This window comes from Lynx rufus, unplaced genomic scaffold (assembly GCF_022079265.1).
Source record: "Lynx rufus isolate CCGP_SWC_20201006 ecotype Redwood Valley unplaced genomic scaffold, mLynRuf1.p SCAF_25, whole genome shotgun sequence".
NCBI classification, from domain to species: domain Eukaryota; kingdom Metazoa; phylum Chordata; class Mammalia; order Carnivora; family Felidae; genus Lynx; species Lynx rufus.
Window position 1 is genome coordinate 16749691 of NW_025814840.1, and position 16617 is coordinate 16766307.

The 16617-nt window shown below is 40.1% G+C and overlaps 1 protein-coding gene across 2 annotated transcripts in view; it reads right to left on the bottom strand.

The window, feature by feature from the left end:
* Window positions 1-15875, bottom strand: part of TSNAX (translin associated factor X) — a 32281-nt gene extending 16406 nt beyond the window's left edge. The window contains exons 1-4 of one of the 2 annotated variants that reach the window (XM_047088686.1): window positions 15731-15875; window positions 15178-15282; window positions 11683-11797; window positions 8320-8450 (exon numbers count right to left, since the gene is read on the bottom strand). In XM_047088686.1, coding sequence (XP_046944642.1) covers window positions 8320-8450; window positions 11683-11797; window positions 15178-15282; window positions 15731-15746 — 367 coding nt within the window. In that variant the 5' untranslated portion in view covers window positions 15747-15875. Of the gene's footprint in view, window positions 1-8319; window positions 8451-11682; window positions 11798-15177; window positions 15283-15464; window positions 15645-15730 lie in introns of those variants that run through there. The other variant, XM_047088687.1, reaches the window with a different exon arrangement.
* Window positions 15876-16617: the final 742 nt, after the last annotated feature.

A 16617-nucleotide genomic window follows, 5' to 3' on the forward strand; every position in this document is an offset into this window, starting at 1 on the left:
TTAATAGTAATCTGGGGATCTTCTAAATCCTTCCAAGATGACTCTGCTAATACCAGAGGATCACATTCTCTTCCTATCTCACTTACTCGTGATAGCAATCCCTTAAACGTCTCCTGTCAGCATCGTCAACTCCCTTGTCCCTTGCAGTAATATTCCAACTCTTTTAACAGGAACATAATTGTTACGTAAGGCAATATAAACCGCAAATTTCAAATACATTCTTGTACTATCGTACTATGCTAAACTCTGTTTATTATAAAACTGCTTATCAGGTGCTATAAGATACAGCATAAGTTATTTATCAAATCATTCTGATAACTCTCAAATTATTTCTTGATTTTTAGATGCTGATGGAAAGATCTTTTGTTGCATTTGTCTTTCTTTACCTAAATGAAGCCACTGTCAGAGGCATGATTTGATATCGGGAACATCATCAAACTCTTCCCGTGACTGTCTCCATTAAAATGACAGTCATTTGGTGACCGGGGACCCTGACTGTGTGGGGAGCCTGCCTCCATCTCAGCTTCCAACTCTCTCCACACTCATCAAATCTCTGTTCCTCTCTCATCATCCTCTCTCTAACCCCTGGGATATATATATAAAGGGAGTGGAAGAGAAGAAAAGTTTGGACGTCACTTTTTGGGGGGGCTGGGGGGAAGGGTGTGCCCAGGACAGATTCCCTTCCCCCAGACCTCTCCCCTATGTGCAGAGACAGTTGCTACCCTCACCATCATGGGGTATGTCTCAAACAAAGCAAAGCTCTGCTGAACCAACCTCAAAGACTATTATGCAATCTGAGCACATATGCTTTGCATGAAACACCTGTTTATATCACTGGTTCCTGACAAACCTCCCAAATGCTATCTGCTTGTCCCCTTAGCACATTTCTTTGGAGGTTCACAGATGGGGGCCACAACTCAGCTGCACAACACAAATCCTCACAGCTGCATCTCTGGACTTAAAGCAACTCCCCAGTCTCCCCACCCCTCAAATAACATAATTTTGCAGCTTGCCCCCTAGCTGCACTGCACAAAATCAGAAAGTATGTTGAAGCGTGAAGAGATGTCCTTCCTGAAATTCTCCCCACCTCTGGACTTATTTTAAGAAATAACAGTGGCACCTGGGTGGCTCAGTTGGTTAAGCATCCGACTGTGGCTCAGGTCATGATCTCATGGTTCACAAGTTCGAGCCCCACATCGGGCTCTGTGCTGACAGCTCCGAGCCTGGAGCCTGCTTTGGATTCTGTGTCTCCCTCTCTCTCTGTCCCTCCCCTGTTCACACTCTCTCTCTCTCAAAACTAAATAAACATTAAAAAAAAATTTTTTTTAAGACATAATAAATCTCAGGGCACCTGGGTGGCTCAGTCAATTAAACATCAGACTTTGGCTCAGCTCACGACCTTGCAGCTCGTGAGTTCAAGCCCCACGTCGGGCTCTGTGCTGACAACTCAGAGCCTGGATCCTGCTTCGGATTCTGTGCCTCCCTCTCTGCCCCTCCCCCGCTCTCACTCTGTCTCTCTCTCTCTCTCTCTCTCTCTCTCTCTCTTTCAAAAATAAACATAAAAAAATTAAAGTCAACAGGTAAATTAAATCCATATGGTAAGAAACCAACCATATCTTATAATAACTTATCTTGGGCAAGTTGCTTAAACACTGTGAGACTCTCCACTTACTTAGCAGTAAATATAATATCTGTAATTTAGGAATATTGCAAAGGTCACAACATAATATCTCTAACTTAGGAATACTGCAAAGGTCACAAAGAACAATGGCTTAACAAAAATCTCTGACACAAAACATCCACCTAACACATCATTCACATTCCTGAATAAGAGAATTAAAATATTAGTTAGGGTCTGAACTTAGTATGTGCACCAAAATGTCTCAAAATTAAATAATTTCATTATTATCAGAGTGGTATAAACAATTTTTTTCTTTGAGATGGAGAACATTTTCCCCCAACTGTTAATTCCTCCACAGGAGAAAAACACAAAACAAAAACATGACAGAGCCCAACATTTTTTTAAGTGACTTATTTCAAGCAACTAATTATTTGTTCATTTGTTTAACCATCCCTTGGGACAATCTGTAATCTACTCTGATAAGAAATGTGTAGAAAACAGACCTAACTTTTTGTTGTTGTTCAATTATTAGGAGGATACTCGACATTTGAGCTCACACAAGTATCCCTTAGGGAAATGCTCTGCGTGCCATTAGCACTATTCTTAATGAGGAAAAGCACAGAACTCCTTTAGTTCAATGCCAGAATTGTTTTATCTTCGAGTCAAAAGAACAACTATTTGGAGTAACACCAAAACAAGCATTTAACAATTACAAGCAGCAAGCTATTCAGAAGCATCATATTGTTAATGCTTCTCTAGTTGTAAATAACCTTATGGTATCAAATAAAATGTCTGTCAGCAAAAATTTAAGTCCCAGATACCTCTTTATTGAACTGCTTTATTCCTTAACTTTAAGAGAAAAGAAGAAAAAAAAAGAAAACCTTTGTTTCCACTTAAAGAACCTCATTTTAAGGACTTACTACAGAAAAGTGAGATGTAGGGAACCCTTAAAATTTTAATCCATACGTAGCTAGTCTTCCAAAAAAATGACAAAGGGGCCCCTGGGTCGGTTGGGTGTCTGAATTCAGCTGAGGTCATGATCTCACAGTTTTTGAGTTCAAGCCCCGCATAGGGTTTTCTGCCATTGGCCCTGAGCTGGTTTCAGATCCTGTTCCCCCCTCACTCTGCACTTCCACCGCTCACCCTCTCTCAAAAAAAAAAAAAAAAGAACATTAAAAAAATGTTTTAAATAAACTGACAAAGAAGAGACAGGGACCTAAAATGAAATATGGTGCTTAAAATAATCCTCGATGATACACTGAAGTGGGAAAATCTAAAGATCGCTCCCATTTTATGAATGCCCTACCTAAGCTCTTTCCAAGAGTGCAGTGTTTCCTTCCTAAGAAACCTTCCTCTGGCCTTTTTTTCTGCATTTCTCTGTTTTGTTCTATGAGCCAAGTGCAACTTTCTAGTTTCTTTTCATATCACTATCCATATGGTCCTCGCTCTGGTTTAAAGTCTTTCCTTACACTTTACTCAGTGATGAATGAAGAACATACCAAACACATTACTGGGCCAAATCAAGCAGATCTACAATGTCCCGCCAGAACTTTAAGTTGCCTGGGTTCGTAGGGCTTAACCTTGAACTAACTTGAAATTCAGATCTAAATACATCATCACATGACAACGCACCAACACTGTGAGGAAAATATGCAAGTTTTTACCGAAGTGTAAAAGTTTTAAGCACGGACTGAAGTCAAAGTGAAGACAACTGTAGTCAGCTTTCAGTATATGTATTATGTTGCCACGAATTTTTATGAGATAGGCTTACTGCACGATGTGACAGAAAAATGATCAAGCTTATGGAAGTTATTCCAACTCTTGCCTCTAGTTACCCAAGTTAATCGAATGTTTAGAAGGTGTAGAATGGGATTTGGTTACTCTGATGCAGTAAGACATTAGACCATACTGCTTCTTCAGATCAAGGACTTTCTAGAAACTGAGAGAGATCCAACTTGCTCCCCAGTACCAACTCCACCACCTAGTACACAGTCCTTGAGATTATACACGCGTGCCTATTTACACATAGCAGGACCACCGTGACTGAAATCTGCCTGCCATGGATCTCTCTAGTGTGGTCAAAGCTACTACTCCAGCTCTAGGGGAGGGAACAAGCGCACTAAGTCACTGGCACTCCTCACGGCAGTATACTACTCACGTATCAACAAATCATAAATACCACTCCTCCTGATCTCTAGCCACGAAAAGACCTACAACATGTCTGTGGCCTGGAAATGCCACTTTGGGATTCCAGTCAACCCTGAGAACTGACAAAGGTCAACGTGCTGGATGTTTAAGCTTACCTCTTCCCCAATCCACTTCCACTCGAAGAGGCAGATAAAAATTTCAGGAGATCAAAGAGAACAAGGCAAACGTTGCCGCAAACGTTATCTGCCCAGCCTAACAACTGGAAATGTCAGGGTGCCCAAGAGAAACCTCACCAAAGGGATTCTGACAAAGGACGTCATTAATATGAATGGTATGGCTGTTTTCACTAAACATGGCACATTATTTTCACCACAAGACTGCCATGAAGGGTTATTTTTAAAGTTTTACTTATTTAAGTAATCTCTACACCCAAAGTGGGGCTCGAACTCACAACCCTGACATCAAGAGTCACACACTCTTGACTAAGCCAGCCAGGTGCCCCGGCCGTGAAGAGATTATTGATGTGATTTCCCAATACAAAGATCGGCTCTGGAAAAAGAACTAAGAAAATGTCAACAGTGACTTTGTAAAAAAAAAAAAAAAAAAAAGATAGTTATAATTTATATATAAGCTGCATAAATCTTAAACATAAATCTCAAATGTTTAACTTAATGAATTTTTACATACGTGTACAACTATGTAACACCACCCAGCTAGAAACAAAACATTTCTATCACTCCAGAAGGTTCCCTCATGCCTCCAGTCAGAAACGCCTGCCCCCAACCTCTACCCCTAGATAACCACTATCCTGCCTTCTAACTCCCTAGATTAATGTTGCCTTTTTGAACTTTACATAAGTGGAATTATACAGTATAGACACTCCTTTGTGTTTGCTTATTTTGCCCAACAGAATGTATGTGAGATTCATACTTGCTGGGATGCATGTTTATCATTTTTTATTGCTATGTAGTATTACACTATACAAATATACCATCATGTACTTATCGACTCTCCTGTCTAGGTCATTTATCAGTTTTAGAATATTATGACTACAGCTGTTACAAGCTTTCTTGCCTTTGTCTTTTGGTGACACAAGCCTCACTTTTATTAAGGGTACATATCCAAAAGGAATCATACAGTAGGAGCATGTTTTTAGCTAGATACTGCCAAAGTTTTTTAAAGTATATTGTCAGTCTTAGTGCATCTGGGTGGTTCAGTCGGTTGAACACCTGCCTCTTGATTTCAGCCTAGGTCATAATCCCAGGGTGATGGGATCAAGCCTGCTTGGGATATTCTTTCTCTCTCTCTCCCCCCCCCCTTGCCTCTCTCCCCCACTCATGCTCTCTCTCTCTCTAATAATAATAATAAAGTGGTATCGTCAGGGGCGCCCAGGGGGCTCAGTCAGTTAACCATCTGACTCTTGACTTTGGCTCAGGTCATGATCTCACAATTCGTAAGTTCGAGCCCTACATCTGGCTTTGCACTGACAGTGCACAGCCTGCTTGGGATTCTATCTCCTGTTCTCTCTGCCCCTCCCCGCCTGCTATTTCTTTCAAAATAAATAAAAATAAACTTAAAAAAAAAAAGTGACATCATCAGTCTTTATAATTAATCATGCCGGTGACTGAATAGTATCTCATTTGACTTTACTTTGCATCACTCTAGGCAATAATGCTCAGCACCTTTTCACAGGTTTCTTAGCCATATGAATATTCACTTTTATGAGGCCCCTGTTCAAGTTTTTTGTCCATCTTTTTAAAATGGAATCTCTACAACTAACATGGGACTCGAACTCATGACCCAGAGATTAAGAATCACAAGCTCCACCAACTAGCCAGCCAGGAGCCCCTGTCCATTTGTAAAATTGCTTGTCTTTTCGTTGATTTGTAGGAATTCTGTATGTGTCTTTTACCCAACACATGAATGTAAACGTCTTCTCTCAGACTTCAGCTTGCCTTTTCAACTTAAGAAAAGGAGGTCTGATAAATGATGCCTTAATTTTGATGAAATTCAATTGATCCATTTTTCCTTCGGCAGTTAATGCTTGTGTCATTTTTTAAAATTTATTTTGAGAGAGAGAGAGAGAGAGCATGAGCATGGGAGGGGCAGAGACAGAGAAGGAGGGAGAGAATCCCAAGGAGGCTCTGCACGGTCAGTGTAGAGCCCGACACAGGGCTTGACACGGGCTCGACACGGCTCGATCCGCAAACTGTGAGACCATGACCTGAGCCAAGACCAAGACCAGATACTCAATGGGCTAAGCCACCATGGTGCCCCAATTTTTTTTTAAGTTTATTTATTTATTTTGAGAAAGAGAGAGAGCACACGCGTGCACCCATGGGCAAGTGAGGGAGGGGCAGAAAGAGAGAGAGAGAACCCCAAGCAGGCAGCACAGAGCCCAGTACAGGGCTCAAACTCCCGAACTGTGAGATCATAACCTGAGCCAAAACCAAGAGTAGGATGCTTAACCAGTGACTGAGCCACCTAGGCACTGCAATGATTGTGTCATTTTTAAAACATTTCTGCTACAAGATCATGAAGATATTATCACGTTTTCTTCATGAGGATTGTCTCAGCTTTTGCTTCACCCATCTCACGGATAAGATACTCAGATCTTCTCTCCCAGCCCTGCCGAATCTGTCATGGTCAAGGTCGTGCCACATGACAGTACAGACTGAGTTCATTAAACCTTTTCCATTATATGCACTATTACTTAAAAAAACAAATCCCTGGGGCGCCTGGGTGGCTCAGTCGGTTAAGCGTCCGACTTCGGCTCAGGTCACGATCTCGCGGTCCGTGAGTTTGAGCCCCGCACTGGGCTCTGTGCTTACAGCTCAGAGCCTGGAGCCTGCTTCCGATTCTGTGTTTCCCTCTCTCTCTGCCCCTCCCCCATTCGTGCTGTGTCTCTCTCTGTCTCAAAAATAAATAAACGTTAAAAAAAAAAAATTAAAAAAAAAAAAAAACAAATCCCTGGTAGCAAATAACAATGACAGAAATATACTATAATGACTCTTCATTAACTGTTTGAGTTATCACTTCAGTTTCTAGTAATACACCCCAGCTTTAACTGAGGTGAGCAGGTACTTTCTTTCACTAATATCAAAAGACATTTCAAGTGGTTGCCAGAGGCGGGAGATGGGCAAAATGGGTGAAGGGACTCAAAAGGTACAAACGTCTAAAGTCTTAGGGATGCAATGCACACACAGCATGGCAACTATAGCTAATAATATTGTATTGCCTACTTAAAATGTGCTAATAGATCCTGAAAGTTCATCATAAGGAAAAATAATTCTGTATGTACAGTGATGGATGTTAACTAAACTTATTTTGGTGGTCATTTCATAATATATACAATGTACACCTAAAACTAATATAATGTTATATGTCAGTTATACCTCAATAGAAAATACACACACACACACACACACACACACAAACAGGTGACCCTTGAACAACATGGGTTTCAACTGCAATAGTCCATACATACGTGGATTTCTCAATAAATTAGTACAGAACTATAAATGTATTTTCCTTGTGTTTTTCTTAATAACATTTTCTTTTCTCCTACTTTATTGTAAGAACACAATAAATACACATAATATACAAAATGCATGTTAATAAACCGTTTACATTATTGGTACAGCTTCCAGTCAATGGTTGGCTATTGGTAGTTAAGTTTGGGGAGTGTCAAAAGTTTTATGTAGATTTCTGGCAGTGCAAGGGGTCAGCGCCCCTAATCCCAGCATTGTTCAAGGGTCAACTGTACATGTAATCATTGGGCAACAACAACAAAAGACATCTGAACATACTACAGATTGACATTTCTGAAAACAAGTGAAATCATAAATGTTCACCCTAAAATTGGACATACACTGAGCAGATACCACATAAACTCATTTCTCATGATGAAATGCCTGGAGTTCAGTGGAATCTGCTATTTGATAGAAAGAACATATAATTTCACATACTTCTATAAATCCACCTTTGAATTTGTCTTTCTTAATTATACAGTACCTCTCCTGTCAGTGAACTCACATTAAAAAAAAGGTTGAAGAGAAAAGAACCAAGCACTTCACTATTTATGCGATTCATCTGTATATATTTGAAGTGATTCGTGTTTATATAAAACCCAGTACTATCTTAAAATTCCACTATGGAGTCGCCCTGCGAGATGTTTGAGTCCATCTGGCTAGGTGATACATTCCCTGAAACTGAAACTTAGAGCCACCAGTAAGATATCCCCATAGTGGGAAATGCGACGTGCCTTGTCTGAATACACCCTATGCCCTCAAGGCTAAAGTTCACTCTGTTAGGTCTTTTTTCAATGACTTTATTAAGAGCTATCGATGACTATTCTACTCAGAAAAATAAAGCCAATTTAATGTTTTTGGATTACCTTTACATTATTATGCAGAAGTCCCAATTTTTAAAAGCTAATATTATTTCGCCAAGTGTCAATTAAAATTAACGCAACCCACACAGAAATCATGTAACACACTGGTTTAAAAAAAAAAAAAAAAAAGTTACCATTGACGTGAACCTGGACTTACCTGTGGTAATGGCTCTATGAAATTGATGCATGTCTTCTCCTGAGAGCTCCTGGGCTACTTGCAAGATCTTTTGTCTAACACCATCCAATTTCACTTCTGATTCTGTCAAAATCTCTTCCATATCAGGAGCACTATAATCAATATACCAGCCAGATGCTTTGTTAGTGAAAAACTGAAATCATCTAAATATCAATAAACAGGGGCACCTGGATGGCGCAGTCGGTTAAGCATCCGACTTCGGCTCAGGTCATGATCTTACAGCTTGTGAGTTCCAGGCCTGCGTCGGGCTCTGTGCCGACAGCTCGGAGTCCAGAGCCTGCTTCGGATTCTGGGTCTCCCTCTCTCTGCTTCTCCCTCCCTCTCTCCCTCTCTCTCTCAAAAATAAATAAACATTTAAAAAATTTATAAAAATAATAAGCATCAACAAACATAGGACTGAATTAATATTGTATCTGGATGCTTCTAACTCAAAACCATAATTTTATTTTATTTATTATATTTATTAAAAATACATAAAATCAGGGGCGCCTCAGTGGCCTCATAGTTAAGTGTCTGACTTCAGCTCAGGTCATGATCTCATGGTTCCTGGATTCGAGCCCCATGTTGGGCTCTGTGCTGACAGCTCAGAGCCTAGAGCCTGCTTTGGATTCGGTGTCTCCCCCTCTCTGTGCCCCTCCCCTGCTCATGCTCCATCTCTCTCTCAAAATTAAATAAACATTAAAAAAAAACATATGTAAAATCAATTTAAGAAACAAAACAGATGAACATGTGGGAAGTGGGGGGAGGGGGAGAGAAGAGAGGGAAATAAACAAGAGACTTAATGATAGAGAACAAACTATGGGTTGATGGAAGGAGGTGGGTGGGAGATGGGACTAAATAGGTGGTGGGTACTAAGGAGGGCACTTGTGATGAGCACTGGCTGCTTATGTAAGTGATAAATCATTGAATTCTACTCCTGAAACCAATATTCCATTGTTTGTTAACTAAAATTTAAATTTAAAAAAAGAAAAAAAATTAAAAAATCAAATCAAACCAAAATATGTAAAATAAAGAAGAAAGTAAAATCAGGGGTGTCTGGCTGGCTCAGTCAGTAGAGCATAGGACTCCTGATCTCAGGGTCATGAGTTCAAGCCCCACATTAGGCACAGAACTTTAAAAAAAAGTGCATAAAATATGAAATCTGCTCACTGACAGTAGCTATCTTTGGTATTATGACTGACTTCTTTCACTCAGTATCTTTATTTTTCTACAATTTATTCTGAGGATTACTATTTTCTAAGTTTACTATAATAAGAATTTATTATTTTTGGTAGAGAAATCCTTACAAGATGACTTTACAAAATAACATGGCTTTTTCTAAAATATTAAGATGCTCTGCCACAGTTCTGTTATTTCTTTAAACCGATGAATATTGATGTCAATTGTTTTTAAATTGCAGTATGTATTGAAAAACTGTTCATAATTAATCAAAACAGTGTTGCTTCTTTCCATAAGCTCAAGTTCAAAAACAGTTTAATTTCCTTTCATAATATAAACTGAGAACTCATTACAAAAAACAAGCAAAAATTTTAGTCAGGTTAAGATGAAGAAAAGGTTAACAGTGCCTAATTCCAAGAAATCTATGTATGGCAAATTCACTTCCACTTAATAGAATAAAAACTAAACTATTAGAGAGTTATCTTAAAAGTTGCAAATGAGTGAATAGAACACTTCAGTAATATTTTTAATAATAAAAAATGGTAAATTATATTTGGATTTCCCTAAATGCTTTATAAGATACATAGTGCAAATCCTTCTAGCGGCATTTGTAATTTGTAACAATCTCTCCCTGGGCGTTGGTGGGAAAGGCACTTTCTTTTTTTTTTATTTTTTTTATTTTTTTTAATGTCTTATTTTATTTTTGAGATAAAGAGCACAAGCTGGGAGAGGGAGAGAGACAGGGAGACACAGAATCCAAAGCAGGCTCCAGGCTCTGAGCTGTCAGCATAGAGCCTGATGTCAGCACAGAGCCCGACACGGGGCCTGAAAGCATGGATGCTACACTGACTAAGCCACCCAGGTGCCCCAGGGTGGGCACTTTCTAACCTCACGTAAAACAGAGAAGCGAAGAAAGCTGATTAAATGAAAAAGGATGCAAACAAAGAAGCAAAGATGAAAGACGAAGATACTCAGCTGCGTTCATAAGAAATTCCCGAATCTTTAAAATTTATTTTCCTCCTCTGCTTAGGCTAGTTTAAGCTGTTTTCTTTTACATACATACAACCAAGAAATCTAGGATATATACAGAGCCTACGTAGAAAAATAAAATAACAAAATCCTACAGAAAGGAATTTCAAAGAAAAGATGTCTCAGAGCTGTAGGAAAAGGAACTTTCAAAAAATTAGTCAGTAGTATCATATGCTGCAAAAATGTAAACTAAGAGTATGTACTAGATTTAGCAATATGAGGGTAACAAGGGCAATCTCAATAGCTGTGAGGCAGAAAAGCAGATTGCAATGAGTTGGAAAACGAATGGGAACATAAATAAAGCAGATTTCCACATTTATCTAATATTGAAATTTTGCATATATCACCTAAGTAAAGCTTTAACGTAATAAGCTCTGGTAAATCACTAGAAATTTAATATTTTCACAAACAATACCTGTATCACTGAGTGCTCTTAACAACACAAAATTCCTAGTTGCTCTGAAAATAAGAACTTTCCCTTTTGGGGAGCCTGGGTGGCTTAGTCAGTTAAGTGTCCAACTTTGGGTCAGGTCATGATCTCATGGTTTGTGGGTTTGAGCCCCACATTGGGCTCTGTACTGACAGTGTAGAGCCTACTTAGGATTCTCTCTCAAGCAAAAATAATATAAAAACAGGGAGGGGGACAAAACATAAGAGAATCTTAAATATGGAGAACAAACAAAGGGTTACTGGAGAGGTTGTGGGGGGGGGATGGGCTAAACAGGTAAGGGGCATTAAGGAATCTACCCCTGAAATTCTTTTAGCATATTGTTGCACTATATGCTAACTAACTTGGATGTAAATTTAACAAAAAGAAAAAAGAAATACCTATTTCCTTAAAAATCAGAAAACCAAAAAAAAAAAAAAAGACTCTCTCTCTGCTCCTCCCCCACTCACACTCACTGACTCTCAAAACTAATACTTAAAAAAAAAACTTTCCTCCCTATTCTGATTAAAATATTTATTCTTAAAATCTTCTTGCTGCTAACATCCTCCAATCCCAGTATTCATAGAATAAATCACAGAATCTTCTAACAGCTAGGTACTGTCCACTGAAGTATAAAGCATTACAAAGTACGTATATAACACATATCAAAGTGTATGCCACTGGAACAAATTTTAGAGATATTTACTCACCTTGTAATTCTATGGAGGAGAAAAATTGTCCTTTTACTTTCCACAGTTATATCCCGACTAAGTTTCACAAGTCTCTCGTATTTGTCATGTCTTGCATCAAGTTCCTGCTGAAATGCTAAAAACACATTATTACAACCATAAGCATGCATATTCTATACTTTGAGCCTATCAAACATTGTTGATAGGCACAATAGAGCAACTATTATTGTTATTAGGCACAACAGAGCAACTATTATTTACTCTATTTAACTCTTATCTATTTACTCTTAAACTATTTATTTACTCTTATTTAACTATTATTTACTCTATATATAAGATATAAAATATAAAAATAAAGAGCAAATCATCTCATTTACTTTTAAAGTATTTGGAAATTACAGACTGTGTTCTTTGAACACAGGTATGCTTTAACTGGGTTTTGCCACTCACAGCCTCACAATAAGATGTATATACTGTAGGGGCGTCTGGGTGGTGCAGTCGGTTAAGCGTCCGACTTCAGCCAGGTCACGATCTCGCGGTCCGTGAGTTTGAGACCCGCGTCAGGCTCTGGGCTGACGGCTCGGAGCCTGGAGCCTGTTTCCAATTCTGTGTCTCCCTCTCTCTCTGCCCCTCCCCCGTTCATGCTCTGTCTCTCTCTGTCACAAAAATAAATAAACGTTGAAAAAAAAAATTAAAAAAAAAAAAAAAGATGTATATACTGTAAAAAAATACCCCATCTAGTAAACATGAGATTGTTATCACAGAACTATCACACAGGACTTTAAAAAATTCCTTCCAACTACCTAAGTTACATAACATTTTTAATCACCTTGTTTTAATCATATGCAATATTACCTCCCCCTCAAAAAAATTGATTTCATTAAAAAATTAAAGTTTATAACTTTTAATGACATCAACTTTCTGAATTTCCAAGCCCTAGTCACTAAAATACCCATAAACCACTTAACTCTTAATTAATAACCGCTTTATTTCAGAAGCATTGTTACCCCAAAGACCCAGCAAACTGCCTGCCCTATAGGGAGCACCCAGATGTATTTTGCATGAATTAAAAAAACCCAAAACTTGAATAAACTATTAACCAAATAACAGGCTGACAAGAACCAAAGACATCTGCCCTTTTATTATTGAGATAATAATTAAGTTTGGATTTTGTCTACTATTTCAAGACAATCAAAAGTTTTTACTTATTATGAACATTAATGACTACTGTGAATTAAATACCATGAATACAAAGTTATATAAGACAAACCCTATCCTCGAGCTTAGTCCAGTATAAGACAAAACTGTAAATAAGTAAATAAAATACACAATAAATCTATGTAAAGGTTTGGGAAAGCAGAGGCCACATTCTTCTTGTTCACTCCTAACACATACTAGAACATGACAGATGATCAGTATTTCATGACTGAATGAATGAATGGATAATTAATAAATGTAGTATCAGTCAATAAATTTGCTTGAGAGAAAAATCACAAAGGCTTCAAAGGAAGAAGCTACTTGAGCAGGGTCTTGAGGAAAAACCACAGTTCACCAGATGGACAACGAGGGTACCAAATGAGAAGCAACCCCGAGCTTAAAGAATTACATGTGAAAAGGCACAGAAACATACAAAAGCAACATGTGCTTGGAAACAAGCAGCTCTGTGTCAGATGTGCCACAGAGTATCAGGCTGGGGAATAGGTGGCCCATTGCAGGTTTTCCACTGTGTATACAGTCCTATCAATACACTCTCTAATCAATCACAAGTGGTCTTATACCTCTGAAGATCACTGTAAGTGCTGTGGTGGTCTTAAAACATGCCTGCACATTAAGGAGGGCACTTGTTGGGATGAGCATTGGGTGTTATATATAAGTGATCAATCACTGGGTTCTACTCCTGAAGCCAAGACAGTGTATTTTTTGAGAATAAAAAAAAATAATAATAATAATAAAAAAGATGTGGTGTATGTATACATACACATACATACACACACACTCTCTCTCTCTCTCTCTCTCTCTCTCTCTCTCAATGGAATACTACTCAGCGATGAAAAGTAATGAAATCGTGCCATGTGCAACAATGTGGATGGAATTGGAGGGCATTATGATAAGTGAAATTAGTCACAGAAAGACATATCATATGATTTCACTCATATGCAGAATTTGAGAAACTTAACAGATGAACATAGGGGAAGGAAAGGAAAAATAAGATAAAAAGAGAAAGGAAGGCAAACCGTAAGAGACTCTTAAATACAGAGAACAAACTGAGGGTTGATGGGAGGACAGTGGGTTAAATGGGTGATGGGCATTAATAACGAAGGGCACTTTTTGGGATGAGCACTGGGTGTCATATATAAGAGATGAATTATTGGGTTCTACTCCTAAACCTAAGACTATACTGTACATTAACTAACTTGAGAACGAATGAATGAATAAAATAAAATATGCCCACAAATTATTCCACCTTCAGTAGGTGGAAACTAATTCCCTTCCCCTTAAATATGAAGTTTTTAAGCTGCTTCATTTCTAAGAGAGGGTAGCAAAAGTGACTATGTATCATGTCTGAGATCAGGGCATAAGGACACTATGGCTTCCTCCTTGCTCTGACTGGGGGAAGCTAGATGCCGTAACATCAGGACCCTCAAGTAGTCCCATGGAGGAGACCATGTGAGGAAGTGAGAGCTGGCTGTTGGCAGAAGGCCTAACTTCCCAATTGCTGTGGATCCTGCAGCCCCAATCTAGCCTTCAGATGACTGCAAGTTGGAATGGACAGCTCAAGCCCTCTCAGGTTCCTGAACCACAAAAACTGTAAGGTATAGGAGGGTGGCTGGAGGATACAGGGAAGGAGAATTTTGCTTTAGGGTTTGTTTTGAAATAAAGAGCAACTTGACCCAGTTAAAAGGACAACTGTGAAAAAGTACATACATACACATAAACATTATATATACGAATAGTATATACATAACACGTGTATATATATGATTTACTAACAGAGTTCCCACTCTGCACAAAATGTTAAGAGTCAAAACAAAAGTGTGGTCCCTGTCTTCAAAAGTCTGGCTGAGAAAACAAAACCATCACATGCTTAAAAGTTATTAACTACATATATATATATATATATATGTATATATATGTATATATATATACATACATATACACATATACACATACACACACATACATATACATATTATATACACATCTGACGTTTATTTATATATCAAGTACACAATAATTTTTAGTTATATGGCATGTCTGATGTTAACTGTTTACCTGTAGACCTGTAATGAAAAAAAAAAAAAGTCAAGACTTCAGTAATCTCGACTTTAATGGCAGACCTAGCACCACAGCCAACCTCCAGGAAAAGTAAAAGATTCACACACCCACATCTTAAATTCTGATGGGCTGGTTTTTTGTTTTTTGGGGTTTTTTTGCGTGCACAACATGTCTAAATTATCCTTGTTACAACCTCTTTAGTTCTCTTCCCTTCGTCAACTTACATTACAGAGAACTTACATTTGAAGGCCAACATCACAGGTGAAGATGAATTAACATCCTTCCCTTCTCTTCTCTGGTTATGTGGGAAATTGTCATGCTTCCTTTTCCTGAACCCTCCTGATCCTTATGTAGAGAAGGAGAAAAAAGTTGGACAGGGCTCTTCCACCAACAAGACTTACAACGTAACGTCAGCTAACCCCTTCCTTCCTCTTAAACCAGCGTCCACGGGGCTCTCGCCTTAGAGGCTTTCCCAGCGGACTCGCAGAAAACCAGCCTTGCTTTTTCTCCCCAAACCTTCAGCTCACCTCACTCAGGCTTCCACCAATGGCTTCCCTGATCTGGCACAAGGTGGAGCAATTACCGAACTAAGATTAAAAATAACAGGTCTTTAAGAAAAAGAGAGGTGTCAACAGGACCAATGTGGCCGGGAAATCACCGGGGCCGCCGCCTCCCCGAGCCTGCAAGGGGAGAGGGCATCCCTCAAGGGTGAAGAGAGGTGGAAAATCCGACAAAAAGGATGGAGATCCTCCCCCTTTGAATAAATAACGCCCAGTGCCGCCGAGGACGCCACCTTCTTTGCTGCTCATGTCGTCAGGGCCTACGGCGAGATGAGCGGAGACTGAGGGCCTTGGAGCGAGACGAGTGCGCAAGGTGCCGGCCGGAGACCTGCCGAGGAGCCCTTTGCAGCCGGCCGACGTCTACGCACTGGCCGGAAGCGCGCGGCTGCAACCACTCACGCCTCTCCCTCCGCCCTCGCACACTTCCGGCCTGCACGACGGCCCCCCCCTCCCCCCGCCCCTGGCTCCGCCCCGCGCACGGCCCGGGGACCTCGCGCCCGCGCTCTGTTGTTGTGCCTGCCCTCTGCTGTGCCTGAAGACAGGACGCCTTCACACACTTCACTGCATTGTCTGTTAATAAAACAGACGACGGAAGCGAGGCGTGTGTGAAAGTGGAAAGAGGCGGAATATGTACGTGATTTTTTTTTTTTCCCCTCCAGGCTGCCTTGGAACACCCCCGCGTTTCCTCCGTGTGGACCCAGCCTTCCGCGCGATGAGTAGTGGGGATTGTAGTTCGCCCGCAGCTGCTGGCCCTGCGGCTGTCCCGACCGGGTTATGAGGAAGAGAGAGCCCTCGATCACCAATGGGAAGGTCTTTTCAGCCTCGAGGCCGAACCTTGGGGAGTTGGGAGTTTGCACTTTCCATTCCTGGGCGTGACACCTGGAGGTCAAATGATGGAGATATGGAAATCAGTAAGCGTTCTGTCTGACGAGGGCAAAACCCGCCTTCTGCGCTCCTCCCCCTTGCTCCCCGCCTGTCTCCCCGTTTCTGCCCCCTTCTCCGCCCGGTCTCGCTTTACTCCTTTTTCCTTGTGTCTCTATAGCTAGACGGCCTGCTGGCTCCGCCACTGAGTGACTGTGCGACCCTGAGGGTAATTAACCTCTGTTCCTCAGCTTCTTTA